The following is a 15,742-nucleotide window of genomic DNA, read 5'->3' on the forward strand; positions in this document are numbered from 1 at the left end:
TCAGACACCGATACATCCCACCTGCAATTGCAGGGGATGGGAGTCAAGCTCCCTGAGTGGAACCAGCTCTTTTGACAAGGCTTCCGGTGAGGAGTAGGCATCCTTCACTCTCTCTTTTGTGCTGGGATTGGGACTCAAGTACACCAAAAGATTTTCTCCCCAAATTCACTCTTTTATCCTCTATTATCTGGATTTTTTAATACCCCAGATAGAGATAAAGAATTTGTTTGTCTAACCAGTTTGCTCTCAGCCATTAATTTTTAGCAATCAAAACAGGGCAGTCTGTTTCATGCCCACTTTGAGATCTCATATTGATTATCTAAGGAACTCTGCCCAAACTACTTTTTGCCATCCTGTTAGGGAAGGATAGGTATGGTTTAGTGTGTAAGTCACAGAAGGTGTATGTGACACAGGTCAGTGTATGTGATGGGACGCTTGCTGGTTTTCCAGCCTGTAACCGAGGCTTTTTGACCTGTTAGCTCTAATCCTTATCACAACCCTCCCAGTAGGTGGTGTTATTCTCATGTTCCAGATGAGAGGAATACAGAATCAGCATAGTGAGCGGCGTGTCTGAGGTCACGTCAGTAGGGAGTGCAGGAGCAGCTACTCTGGTCTTTCTGAAACCCATGCTCACATCAGGTTGCTCCCACAGACATCTTATAACTCTGAAATTATTGGACTCTGAATCATGGGACCATATTTACTTTGGAAACGTGTTTTTGAACAATTTTCCAATTATTCTTGCTAAGACTTTAAATCTGTACTGACTTTCTATTGCTGCCATAACAAAGTACACAAGCCTAGTGGCTTATAACAACACATGTTTTATCTTCATGTTTGGTAGGTTGAAGCCCAACATGGGTCTCACTGGGCTAGAATCAAGGAATCAGTGGGGCTTTTTTCCTTCTGGGGAATCTGGGGGCAAATTCATTTCTTGCTTTTTCCAGCTTCTAGAAGCCACCTGCATTTGTTGGTTCACAGCCCCTTCCTCTGTCTTTCAAAGCCACCAGCTTCACACCTCTGCCCTTCTGTCCTCACGTCTTCTGATGGCTGCAGCTAGGAAAAGCTCTCCAATTTTAAGAATGTATGGGATTAGAGTGGGCCCACCTGGATAAACCAGGAGAGTCGCTCCATCTCCAGATCTGCCCTCCATCATATCTACCATGTTCCTTTGCTGGGGCAAGAACGTAGTCACAGAGGCTCAGGATGAGAGGGTGGACCCCATGGTAGCCATTGTCCTCCCCGCCCCAACATAGAGGCTCTTGAAATGATGAATTTGAAAGAATTATTTTATGGACATTATTATTTTAATCAAATCCCTTAGATTCTTCCTTCAGTGTATGCTACCATTTAGAGACATGTAGATCTAATACCAGTTTGATTTTTCCTTGCTTTAAAAAATCAATTCATAGTACTATTTTACTAAGTGATTTTGTTTACATTAGATTTGAAACTTCATATACATGCATTGCTGCCATTTTCAGTTCAACATTAAGTACCTAATCCATGCAGTGTTATAGAAAAAATGTTGAAAGTAATGTTTTTGTTATTTTTAAATACAGATTTGGACTTAAAGCCACCACTAAAATCAACTGGAAGAAATTTCTAACATCATTTCATGAGCCTCGGGGGTTGGAAATTACCAATAAAGGTCCCCTGACAAAGAGAAATAGGTATGTAAAAAAAAAGAAAAAAAAAAGGAACAAATTTTAGTTACACGTATCATATTATGTAAAAGATCAGAGAATATGTGTTCCTTTTTTTGCATTGATTGAATGATCGATTAGTCTCCATTGAATAATTGGCAACTTTTATGTAGTGATTTACCGTTTACAAATTTTTCATATTTAAAACTGCCTTAAACTATAAGGTTGGTATAATTATTATTTCAGTTTCTAGATGAGAAGCATAAGATGATGCAATCTTAACTCGATCACCTGCTTAGAGTGTGGTGGAGGCAGCTATGGGCCACAAAGGCTCCAGGCGCACGGGCCGCCACTGCCCCCCAGCTCTAAGCATATCCTTGTAACATTGTATATACACGTGTATTTGTTAGGTGTTACATGGAAAGGAACAATATATGTTCATTTGTTTTCCAGCCACTGTCTGCGTGGCCCAGCTATCAGGGGTCACGGAGATTATTTCTCTGTCATTATTTCTGTTTTCATTTTAATATCTATTATAACCTCAGATTTGCAATACCACATCTATTGTGGTGGGAGCCCAAAAATGTTTCTAAAAATGTTTAATACTATGAAATGTTAGAATTCAGCTTTTTGCTCTGAGAAGTATTTTATGTTGATGTGTATCCTGTATTCATTGCCCTATATGAATCTTTAAGAAAAAAAAAAAAAACAGGCTTTATAATATCGGCACGTTCATTGAAAGTGCTGTGCTCTACTGTAAAGTAAAATATACCATGGAGGTCGGGCACGGTGGCTCAAGCCTGTAATCCCAGCACTTTGGGAGGCCGAGACGGGCGGATCACGAGGTCAGGAGATCGAGACCACCCTGGCTAACATGGTGAAACCCCGTCTCTACTAAAAAATACAAAAAACTAGCCGGGCGAGGTGGCGGGCGCCTGTAGTCCCAGCTACTCGGGAGGCTGAGGCAGGAGAATGGCATAAACCCGGGAGGCGGAGCTTGCAGTGAGCTGAGATCCGGCCACTGCACTCCAGCCCCGGCTAGAGCGAGACTCCGTCTCAAAAAAAAAAAAAAAAAAATATATATATATATATATATATATACCATGGAGTTAATTCCTATTTCGTGGGTCCCGTCCCTGTCTCGGGGATTTATGAATATTTAATGAACTGCCCCTGTTAGCAGTCTTGCAGGTAATCATAGCCTCCCTCTCTGCTCCAGAGCTGCAGCCTCTGAGTTCATCCCTTACATGAAGTTACTTCTGTTTCTTTATGATTTTCTTATCTGATAGCACGTTGTCTAGAGGGGCTGTCAGAATTAAACTTAAAGTTTTATTTACTTTAAAACAGTGGTTCTCAAATGGGGACTATTTTTCCTCCCAGGAGCTATCTGGCAATGTCACGGATATTTTTGGTTGTCACACTGAGGGTGGGGAAGCTACTAATGGGAGCTGATCATAACCCCAAAAGACACAAATGCCATCATCCTTAAGGTTGAAGCCTCAGAACATCAAAATCGTGAAAATACAATTCTGGAAAAAATAATTTAAAAATTCTTTAGGCTGGGTGCGGTGGCTCACGCCTGTAATCCCAGCATGTTGGGAGGCCGAGGCGGGCGGATCACCTGAGGTCAGGAGTTCGAGATCAGCCTGACCAACATGGAGAAACCCCATCTCTACTAAAATACAAAATTAGCCGGGCGTGGTGGTGCACGCCTGTAATCCCAGCTACTCGGGAGGCTGAGGCAGGAGAATCGCTTGAACCTGGGAAGCAGAGGTTTGCAATGAGCCAAGATCTCACCATTGCACTCCAGCCTGGGCAACAAGAGCGAAACTTCGTCTCAAAAAAGAAAAATTGTTTTAAAGATATTTATTTACATTTTCAAAAGGGGATTTATTTGAGAAACATAAAAACACAATAGAACACTTCAGAGACCACTTTACACAAAAAATAGACAATAATGACACCATTTTTCAAGCATAAACACTCAGATATACTAGTGACCATCACATAGGTGTGACACTTATGAGCAGATTAACCATGAACCATATTCCTAAAGAAATAGGTCAAAAAATGAAATATATACATGCATATCACTATGGTGGGCAATTGCATGCACCCAGTTTCATTCAGAATACCGTGACAGACAACCTAAGTCTTTTGCAAGATCAATCAAAATCCGCGTGGGTCACCACTGCCTGTGCAGTCGTCCAAAGAGCCAAGATCTTGAAAAATTTTATCTTTTACAAACGCAGTGAACAAAAATGACATCTCTTCATATATTGGGCGAGTTTCAGTGTTTTTACGTAACACATACAATGCTCACACACAAAGGCAACACTGTGATAATGCACTTTTGTGGAGTCAGATTTCCAATGTCCAAGGCAGCGGCAGAGAATGTCCCATTTCTGAGAGAGAGAGAGCTGTGTTCTCTCTGGGCTCCCAGCTGATTGGATGGTGCTCGCCAACACTGAGGGCACATCTTCCCCCCACACCCTCCCTGCCCACTGAGACCCACACACTAATCTCCAGAAACACCCTTGTGGGCACACCCAACACAGTGCTTTACCAGGTTTCCAGGTATGCCTTCATCCGGTCAAGTTGACACCTGAAATTAAGTTCACAAATCTACTCTCGGCAACTTGGTACCCACAGGCATCTCCTTAAACCATACTTAATTTCCAAATAACAACAATAGCAAGGTCTTAGTTCCACCTCACATGATGCAACTATGCTGTGTACAACTGAAAACACACAAATCCCTTGCCTAGAATTTGGCTTTTGGGATTGTAATCTTTTGGGATTGTGATTTTTGTGATTTTAGGCATTAGGGGCTTTAGAATTTAGAGATTTTGATCTTTTGGGATTTCAACATTTGGAATTATGGCATTTGGGATTGCATCTTTCAGGATTAAGATCCAAACCTGCACTGATATCTAGTGGGTAGAGGCCAGGCATACTGCTCAACACTCTGCAGTGAGTCCTCACAACAAAGAGCTCTCCAGCCCCTATGTCAGGGATATCCAGTGGACAAAATCTGCTGTAAAAAAGCATCTGTTCATGCCGGTGCTGACGGTCTGTAGAAAAACGAGCTTCCAACAAGTCATGTGAAGAACTTAGACTCAGGAAGCCAGCATATGTTTCTGAAAAGTGGTGGTAGGCATAGGCTTATTGTTTCTGCACTAACAGAAGAAGCTAAGATGGCTGTATAGATGCAGCAACAAAAACTCCCAAACAAATCTGAGAATGGTTTCACAGGTAAACTGACTGTCATTCATTGTTTCGCAGGAAAGGCACGATAGTCTAGTAGAACATCAGAAAAGAGAAGCACCCAATGGTATATTGTGATGAGATTCTGACAGTCTCCCTTTCTGAGCAAAGTCCACATTGAACTTGGTTTTGGTCTCCAGAGAGGGTAGTCATGGCCTTCAGAGCACACATGTACACTGATGGGCCCCAAGCTCATGGATGAAAGAGGCCATAGAGGGAAAGGGGGCTCTGGCAACGTAGGGAGTCGTGGTCATTGTCAGTGGAAAGGGAGAGGCTGAGAAGGCTGCTGTCCTTGTAGTTCTAAACACAGAATTTGTGCCCTCAGTTATCATGTGCATGAGACAGCTACAATGTGCTGCCCACACAGGAGAGAGGGCTTCCAGCTTCCCAGCCACTGAGGGCTCAGCACTGGTCCACAGTCCCTTTACTGATCTTGTTTGAGACCAAAACCACAGGTGTGCAAGATGGCTGATTAGTTGGTCTCCTGGGGAGAGGAGATGGTCCAGCAAGGCTCGCCCTGCAATTCGTGGCATCTCTCTGCTCACAGTAACTGAGGTTCAGATGAGCCCCACAAATGCAGCACACTGTCAGGATAAATAACCACCCACAAATAAAGCACTATTGTATTGTGGTGAGGGTGCTCCTTTCTTGCATTAAGAAAGAACAAAGTTCAAGAATATAATCTTGTTCCTGCTTTTCTCCTAATCATTTTGTAGCATCAACTCTAGAAATGAATCTCACAAGGAAAACATCATCACAAAGTTATTCAGACACACTGAAGACCGCTTTACATCACTGAAGAAAGCATTATTGATAATCAACACCGTAAGATTTTGAAAGCCTTCTCTTGTGAAACACTCATTGTTTCTAAGAATGCAAACACTGAGAACGAGACCAATAACAACTCCATATTGGTTCATGTATCCATCCAACAAACACTTCTTGAGCCCCAGTTACATGCTGGGAATTGTTCTGAGCACTTAGAGATAGAAGCCCCAACCTCAAGAGTGGAGTCTAGTTGCAAGGACAGCTGATGGAAAATTAATTGCAACACAGTAAGATAAGTGCCAATTGTGATGGGAACAATGTGTGGCAAGATCGTAATGGTTGTAGTGACTCATCATCATTCACTGTTTCATTAACAAACAGTCCCGACCTGGTGATACTTCCCCACCCTAACCCAGAGTTGATCAGTTCATAACCAACTTACTGCCCAAAACAGGAGCATTTTCTTCGTGCCAAGATAGCCTACTTAATTTTTTTAAATTGTACTATAAAGAGAGGCTAATTCATGAATTTGCAACCTGCTTTTTCTCACGTTCACCATTAGCTCCTGTCTCACTTTAATATCGTTTTAGAAAGCAGCGTTTGGATCCTTTTGATACGCCACATTTACTAAGCACATTCGGTAATTGAAGCTCTAGTAAACAGTGAGAAGTAGAGTGAATTACTGTATCTGAGACTCACACAGGACTGTGTACAAATGATTTCAGAGGCCAAAGGCGTCCCTAGCTCAGCATCACCCTCCGAGAACCTGCTGTGGAGGGAACGTCTTGGAGCGTGAGGGTGGTGCCCCAGAGAGAAGCCAGCACTGCCTGGGGGTGGTCTCCAGGTTTGTGGGTTGCCGTCTGTGGAGACACCAGCGCCTGTGTCCGCCATACTGGAATATGCCATTGCATGGGGTTTCCAAGCACAGTATGGATTCAGGAACACGGGGTTCTTTGAATGAATCTTTAGGCCTATGTGACTTGGTCTCTCTGAATGAGCAATAATGTTGAGTACTTACTTTGTGCCAGGCACAGTCTTAAGTGATTCAGGAGTGTATACACTCACTAAATCCACTTCACACCTCAGTGAGGCAAACATGATTATTATCTCCATCTGACAGATGAGGAAAGGAGGCCTCTGTGCTAAGTAGCCCACTTGAGGCTACCCAGATAGTGGTGTTGGAGGCTGCCAGGCTCTAGAGCAGCCACACTCCAGCACTGGGCATGGCTGCCCGGGACCCTGCCAGCTGAGCCGCCTGGAAAAAGATAAACGAGCCTTTGTGTGTTATCCCCACCCCCCCAACTCAGGTTCTAATGGTATACTGAAGAAGTAATTTAATTAAAAATAGGGAAACCTTCATTTCCTTTCATGGAGGACTATACAATAATGCTAATCACTCCAACTGTTGGACTATTTAAAAGTCATTGTTGTGGTATTCAACTTGAGATCAATAAACAGACAGTGTAGCTTAAGAATTGAGTACATAGTCCATGCTGGGCCCCCGTGCTGGGCACTTAGGCTAAGCACACAGATGATTAATGCTAAGTCCTTGCCGATGAGTTCACACTCTGGGGTATCACATCATGGCATTAACAATCAGATGCCTGACAGTTACATAGTGCATGATTTCAGAGTGAGATTCCCCTCTCCTCCCATCCCGCCACCATGCACCCCACCACGGAGGGGACTGGGTAAGAAGGAGAACAAGGGTGGGAGCCAGCAGTGGGCAGGGCTGGGCATTTTGCCTGGCTGCTCAGGGCAGTCGCGGGAAACAGATCTCTCTACTGCTATAGAGAGGGATGCAAAATGTTTAGAAGAAAGACTGCTTTAGATCCACGCCCAGGCATGCATCCCATTTGCTATGTGTGCTGCCTCCAAACGCTGCCACCAGCTCTGCAAGTGGACCCAGCTGCTATGATCACTTACATTTAAATCAGGTGTGGCTCACTTCTTATCACTCATCCAGAAGTAATTTGCATCCTGCCTTTTTACCTAGTCTTGAAGTTATTATTTGTAGCTGACATGATTTTGTTAGTAGGAAGTCCAATAGAATCCTCCCAGACATTAGAATTAATAATAGAATTTAGAAAGTCAGTGGATACAAGGTCAATACACAAAGACCAACAATATTTCAATAAACTGCAATAAACAATTAGAAAAAGATGAGTTTTTAAAATATTATTTCTAATAACATTTTAAAAAAATCAAGTACCTAGAAATATGTCTTACAAAAATGTGCAAATTCTCCACGTTGAAGACTACAATGATTGCTTACAAAAATCATGCCATTCCTTCACAAACTTTCAGAAAATAGAGGAGGAAGGAACACTTCCAGAATCATTCTCTGAGGCCAGTATTACCCTGATACCAAAACCAAGCAAAGGCATCACAAGAAAAGAACCACAGACCAATATCCTTTGTGACTATAGTTGCAAAAATTCTCAACAAAATATTAGCAAACCGAAATCATCAACACATAACAAGGCTTAAGTGCTGTGACCACATGGGATTTATCCCAGGATTGCAAAGTTGGTTTAACTTCCCCCAAAATTAATATCATATGCAGCATTAATAGAGTGAGGAACAAAACTATATGATTGTCTCAATAGATGCAAAAACAGTATTTGAAAAATCTAACACCTGTTTATGATAATAACTTACCACAAATTAGAACAGAAGAGACATACCTTCACCTGATAAAGGGAATTTACAACAAACCGATAGCCAGCAGCATAGTTAATGGTAAAAGACTGAACACCTTCCTGCTAAGATCAGGAACAGCACAAGAATGTCAGCTCTTGCTGCTTCTAGTCAACACTCTGCTAGAGTTCTGGACAGTCCAATCAGGAAAGAAAAAGAAATAAAAGGCATCAAGATTGGAAAGGAAGAAGTAAAACGGTCTTTGTTCACAGACGATACAATCTTGTGTGTGGAAAATTCTAAGGAATTTGTGCGTGTGTGCGTACACATATTGCTAGAACTAATAAATGAATTTATGAGACTGCAGAAATATAAGATTAACATACAAAAATCAGTTATATTTCTATAAACTAGCTGTGAACAGTCTGAAAAGGAACTTCTGAAAGCAATTCCATTCACAATAGCATCAAAAAGAATACAATAGCTAGGAATAAATTTATCAAAAGAAGTGCCAGATTTGTACATTGAAAATTACAAACTATTGTTAAAGGAAAGCAAAGAATATGTAAATAAATAAAAATACATTCCATATTTATAGATTGGAGACAGTATTATGAAGATGACAGTTTTCTGCAAATTGCCTTGTAGATTCAGTGCAAACCCTATCAACATCCCAGCTGGCTTTTTTTTTTTTTTGCTTTTGAAAAACTAAAAATTCGTATGGAAATACACAGTGGAAGAACAGCCAAAATGGTCTTGGAAAAGAAGAACAGAGTTAGAATACTTACACTTCCAGAGTTTGAATCTTAGTGCAAAGCTATAGTAGTAAAGACTGTGTGATACTGGTTTGAAGACCAACATATAGGTCAATGGAACAGAGTTGAGAGTTCATAAATAAACCCTTACATTTATGGTCCATTTATTTTTGACAAATTCAGTGGGGGAAAGGAAACTATGTGTTAAAATGTTAAGAGGACAGTTGGATATCCATAAGCAAAAAGATGAATTCAGTCCCTTACCTTACACCATACACAAGTAGATCTAAATATAAAAGGTAAACTGATAAAACTCTTAGAAGAAAAAATACATAAATCTTTGTAACCTTGTGTTAGGCAAACATTTCTTAATGACACCAAAGTATAACCCGTAAAAGAAACAAATTGATGCTTTGGACTTTATCAAAATTAAATTTCATGCTTCAAAAGATACCTCTGAGAAAGTGAGAAGACAAGCCACAGACTGGGAGAAGATATATGCAAATCATATATCTGGTAAAGGACTTATATCTAGAATATACAAGTACTTTTAGAACTCAATAAGAAGACAACCTAATTTTTTAAATGGGTAAAATATATTAATAGGCATTTTACCCAAGAAGATCTATGAACAACCAGTAAAATCTTTTATGAACCCATGAAAAGATACTTGACAGCATGGTTACTAGAGAAGCTCAAAGCCACAAGATACCACTTCTCACCCTCTAAGATGGCTATAATGAAAAAGACAGACAATAATAAGTGTTGACAAGGATGTGTGGAGATACTGGAACTCTCATATACTGCTCGTGAAAATGCGAAATGTCACAGCCACTGTGGAAAACAGCGTGGCAGTTTCTGTAAAAATTAAATGTGACTTATATAACCCAGCAATTCCACTCCTAGGTATCTGCCCAAGAGAAATGAAAGCATGTCCACACAAAGACTTGTGTGCAAACGTTCTTAACAACATTATTTATAATTTCCAAACCAGAAACAATCCAACTGTCTATCAACTTGTGACAAGATAAACAAAATCTGGCAATGTAATGCTCAGTCAGGAATAAAAAGGAGCAAAATACTGATACATGCTACAACATGGATGATCCTCAAAAACACTATGTTAGGAGAAAGAAGCCAGATGCAGGAAACCATGTATTTATGATTCTATTTACATGAAATATCCAGAAAAAGGCAAATATCTGAGACAGAAAATGAAGTCATTGCCTTAGGTTGGGGCTGGACATGGGGAGTGACTGCAAATATGCACGAGGTTTATTTTGGGGGTGCTGAAAATATTCTAGAATTAGTGGTGATGGTTACACAGTGCTATAAATTTATTAAAGTCACTTAAAAAATTAGCTGTCAGTGATTTCTATTTAGGCATTAAAGAATTGATTATGACTCCCAAACCAAATGGTAAGCATGCATATATCCCCTGAAGTACTTAGGTTACCCCTCAAGAGAACTTTATATTCTTTTCAGATTTTGGACCCCCAGATAATAGTTGACATTTGCACACTGCTTTATTGCTTACTTAATGAATCCTTTTGTCACGTTACTATTCACTATGTCTCCATGTGAGGTGAGGGTTCTTTATTTACCCTGTCTTTCTAGTAAACAATATCTCTCAATTTTGGAATTCAGTCTACTTATTGATAAATTTTCTGGGGGAAGAAATGTTTTTCTCACTGTATTTTGCTCATAATATGTTTTCTTTATGCAGCATGGCTGAAATTTTTCTAGCAAAGTAATTTTCCATTTATGTAATGGATGAGACTGTTGGTGGAGAAACAAGTACAATTTATTCTTACTAAATTGGCAAACTGTAATTGAACTGCTGGGAAGTGTTGTGCCCCATGCGGTTGAACCCCCAGCTCTCAGGTGGGATAGGAGCTGTTCAAGCCTCTGGGGAAGGCAGTCAGCCTGAGCATGAGAAATGGGCCTCACTGCTCACCCAAAGCCATGTCCTGATAGAGAACATTGTAGGAACTGCACCTGGAAAGTTCTAGCATCCCCCCTACACACACGCTGCTCGTGTTATATAAGGATCATCGATTGATGTATTTGCGTTTCCAATCATAATTCTATATGGCCAAAGCTCGCTCTTTATTAAATGATGCTAAACATACATAATACTTTTTCTTCCTTTTCCTTTTTTCAAAAATTCTGTTATATATACTCTGATGCTCAGAAACCCAATGGACCAATAACAAGGGAAGAATTTCGACATATTCTAAATTGCGTGGCTGTAAAACTAAGCGATTCAGAATTCAAAGAACTAATGCAAACGCTTGACCCTGGGAACACTGGAGTGGTCAACATCAGCGTGTTTATTGATCTGGTTGAAAAGAACTCTAGGGTGAGTTTTGTAACAACTTCCTGTTTGGTTTTCTCTTTCTGCCAGGAAATGTCAGTATGCCTAATAAGAGATGCAGGTGAAATATGGTTTAAATAAATTAACGACTTCCCAGTTTTCAACTCAGTCATTTCAAGTAAGGGTCCAGTGTTCAAGCATTGTTTGATTTTAACGTTTACTTTCTGAATCTTAAAAAAGGATGGTAGTGGACATTTCTGAAAACCCATCCCTGAACAAGAGCCCTTTATATACAGGATGTAACTGGTACCACCTCGACAGCACTCCTCTTGCAGCCATGTCTTATTTATTTATTTAGTGTTGTTCTTGTTTCTTTCTTGAGATGGAGTCTTGCTCTGTTGCCCAGGCTGGAGTGCAGTCGCATGATCTCGGCTCACTGCAGCCTCCGCCTCCCGGGTTCAAGCAATTCTCCTGCCTCAGGCTCCCGAGTAGCTGGGACTACAGGCACGTGCCGCCACGCCCAGGTAATTTTTGTATTTTTAGTAGAGACAGGGTTTCACCATGTTGGCCAGGCTGGCCTTTATCTCCTGACCTCGTGATCCACCTGCCTCAGCCTCCCAAAGTGCAGGGATTACAGGCATGAGCCACCGCACCTAGCCACAGCCATGTCTTTAAAAGGAGTATTTGTGAGTGACTACTGTGGTTCTCATTCATATTTTTAGAGTTTCATACCCTACGTTGGTTCAACTTTAAAAAAATAACTGCTTATTGCCTTTAGTGACTAGCATTTGCCTTTAGCATTTGTTTCTTTTGACTGAAAAGTTGATAGTTTTATTATTAGAAATGCTTCTATAACTTTAATAGCTGTTAGCATTAAAACAATTTTAAGAACTTTATCAGATTCATTTCAGATAGTGCATGCAATAGGCTTTCAAAGATTCTTGTTGAAATGTTTTTTTAAAAAGCTTCCTTTAACAGGTACAAATTAGCTTTGAATTTTAGATTTTTGAAGTTGGCATCCCTATGAATCAAATTCAAACCAGTAATATCGCGAGACGCACTGTTTCCCTAAAGGTGATGTTTCTGCTGAATGGATCTGAATGGGGTACCTGGCTTTGGGGAAAGCTTTAAGATGGTTTAGCTGAAGCCAGCTGCATTCTGTTCTGATGGTTTCTGTGCAAAGTGCAATTTATTCATCATCAATAAATCCTTTCCATCTGTCATGGTTTTGCATCAAGGTCTTGGGAAGATATTATGGCATACTTCTTGGTTTAAAATGGGACAGTTTATTGGAGCGAAAGTGTCATATTTAAATTACCTCCTCTTGGTACATGTAGACATTTTCTACCAACATTTTGGAGGTAATTTTAATAGGCCATAATACATGATTTATTCAAATGTTTTGTGATTACACAAGTAACAGAAATTCTTTGTAGATTAGAACATATCCCAAACTACAAAGGTGAAAATAATGATAAAAATCCCAAATCCCAATACTCAGAGATAGTTACACAGTTAAAATTGTGATAAATTTTCTTCTGCTCTTTGTGTGTGGGTGGGCACATTTTTTTGTTTACATGGTTGAACTCACTCTTTGTATGACTTTGTATATTCCATTTTTTCAGCTTCACATTATATGATGGGCCTTTCCCCCTCACCCCACATCATTAAAAACTCATCATAAACAAGATTGTCAATGGTATCTTAGAGTGTTCTGTGCACGTCCTTGTCACTGGGGCAGCTGGGCTGTTTCTCTTCTTCCTTTCATTGTGCTGGACATCTTTGTGCACAGATCTCCATTCATACCTAAATATTTCCTTAGAATAGATTTGAGAAGTGGAAATACTGGCCCAAAAGGTGTGGGCATTCTTATATTGCTAGATACATATATCCAGACATATTGTATATTCGGTTATATATTATAATTACATCATATATTACATATTATATTTTTACAATTATTATATTAATTACATCTTGGTACCTGCTTTTTTGTATCACTTTATGATTATTGCTTTAGTATATATTTCTAGAAATGGAATTATTGTATATATTATACTTTATTTAACAATATTGAATTATGTATATTATATATCCAGATATATCCAGATATATAATATAATTATCATATAAATATACTATATCTGGATATATATAGACATTTGTACACTGCTTTATTGCTTAATAAATCCTATATTATAATTATATGATACTATATTATATAATTATGCTACATAATTATATTATATTATAGCATATGTTATGTACACATATTATATATAATAACATAGTTATATATACATAGTTATATATAGTATATTACAAATTAGCTATATTATATATCAACTACATTACTATATTATATACTATAATTTAGTATAATGTATATAAAATTCCTTTATGCATAAAAGGCCTTGTGATCTGTTTTGCTAGACAGTGGGTCAGAATAGGCTGACCGTTGGTGCTGGCTGTACCCCGTACCTGTCCCGCATAAGTGATAGATGCATATGTGAACCTGTGCACCCATGCCATGTATGTGGCATATGGATGCCTGAGCATGTGCCTTGACTCAGTTTACTGCCAGTGCTTCAGAGTCAGATCAAGCCTGGTGGCCAGGGAATAGAGGGAGCCGGCCAGGGTAGGAGCTTGTGCACCTGCGTTCAACTCCCTGCCTCCACCTCTTATTAGCTGTGACCTGGGGCAAATAATTTACCTCTCTAAGACTCATTTCTTTACCTGTAAAACCAGGTTGATTATGATACCACCTTGTAAGGTTGTTGGGAATTTAACAGGATAATGCGCATAAAATGTTAAGAATCTGTTTTCTTTAAAAACAAAATGTAGACACGTAAGCAATCCCTTCTCCACATGGCAAGTGGTGTGATCTTTGTTTAGTATAAAACAGATCATGTCTGTCTTCACGCCTTCACCTTTCCAATGGCTTTCTGGGAAGGCCTCTTCATCCAGTTCCTCAGGCTCCCCGGCTGCCCCTCTCAGGCCTTGGCGTGCGCTGCATCTGCTACCTGGGATTCCTTCCAGCTCCTTGTGACCTATGTTACCATCTCCAGAGTTCAGCGCCCCCAGAGCCTGCACAGGGACCCTCCCAGCCTCAGAGTCACATTTGTAGCCTGATGTGTTCCTGTCTCCACAAAGGCAGAGACCTTTCTGTTATCACTGCCCATTGTACTATAGGGGATAGGCAATGTCAGGCACACTCACACAATCTATTGAATGAATGAATGAATATGAATGAAGGAATTGGAAAAATTAGAAAACATAGGTGTGCAATAGGTAAAAATAAAAATCACCACTAATTCTAACACCAAAACATTGTTATTTACTGTTATACTTTGCTGCATATTCTTCCATATCCACATACATGCACACCCATACTTCTGTTTTTTAAAAACAGCTTTATTGAAGTGTAATTGATATTTAAAAACTGTACATATTTAATGTATGCAATTTGATGAGTTTGGACACACACTTCTCTGAATTGTAGCTATTTTATTTAAAAGCAAGACAATATAATGGCTGTTTTTTTTTTTTTTTGAGACAGAGTCTCACTCTGTCACCCAGGCTGGAGTGCAGTGGTGTGATCTTGGCTCACTGCAAGCTCCGTCTCCTGGGTTCACGCCACATATAATGACGTTTTAGTCTATATTGTCACTTATTAACATACTGTTAACACTTAATGTCAATGAAAAGTTCTGCCATCTAATTTTATTTTATTTATTTTAGAGACAGAGTCTCACTCTGTTGCCCAGGCTGGAGTGCAGTAACATGACCTTGGCTCACTGCAACCTCCGCCTCCTAGGTTCAAACAATTCTCCAGTGACAGCCTCCTGAGTAGCTGGGATTACAGGTGCACACCACCACGCCCAGCTAATTTTTGTGTTTTTAGTAGAGATGGGGTTTCACCATGTTGGCCAGGGTAGTCTTGAACTCCTGACCTCGGGTGATCCGCCCACCTCGGCCTCCCAAAGTGCTGGATTACAGGCTTGAGTCACTGTGCCCGGCCTGCTATCTAATTTTAAAAGATACTAAATAACTGTTATAATTTGGATGTTCATTTGTTTTTTATTTTTAAAATTTCGCTGCAATGAACATCTTGGCACTTGCTTTTTTGTATCACTCTATGATTATTTCTTCAGTTATAAATTTTAAGAAATGGAATTATTGGGTCAAAGAATATGTTTTATTCTATTAATAATTTAATATTTTTTAAAAAGGATGATATGTATAAAGTACAGAATGCAAAGAACACAAGAGGGGATGCAGTGAAAGGAAGTTTTCTTTTCTCTGCCAGCCCCTAGCTACTGGTTCTCTTCCCCAGCGGCAGCCTTCAT

The 15,742-nt window shown here is 39.8% G+C and overlaps 1 protein-coding gene across 2 annotated transcripts in view; it reads left to right on the plus strand.

Moving 5' to 3' along the window:
* The window catches only part of EFCAB6 (EF-hand calcium binding domain 6), a 308,815-nt gene that overhangs the window by 139,677 nt on the left and 153,396 nt on the right, over window positions 1–15,742 (plus strand). For both annotated transcript variants that reach the window (XM_033233690.1, XM_033233691.1), the window contains exons 12-14: window positions 1,563–1,673; window positions 5,630–5,738; window positions 11,271–11,438. In XM_033233690.1, coding sequence (XP_033089581.1) covers window positions 1,563–1,673; window positions 5,630–5,738; window positions 11,271–11,438 — 388 coding nt within the window. The remainder of the gene's footprint in view (window positions 1–1,562; window positions 1,674–5,629; window positions 5,739–11,270; window positions 11,439–15,742) is intronic.

This window comes from Trachypithecus francoisi, unplaced genomic scaffold (genome assembly GCF_009764315.1).
Source record: "Trachypithecus francoisi isolate TF-2019V2 unplaced genomic scaffold, Tfra_2.0 Lachesis_group14, whole genome shotgun sequence".
In the NCBI taxonomy this organism is placed as follows: Eukaryota; Metazoa; Chordata; class Mammalia; order Primates; family Cercopithecidae; genus Trachypithecus; species Trachypithecus francoisi.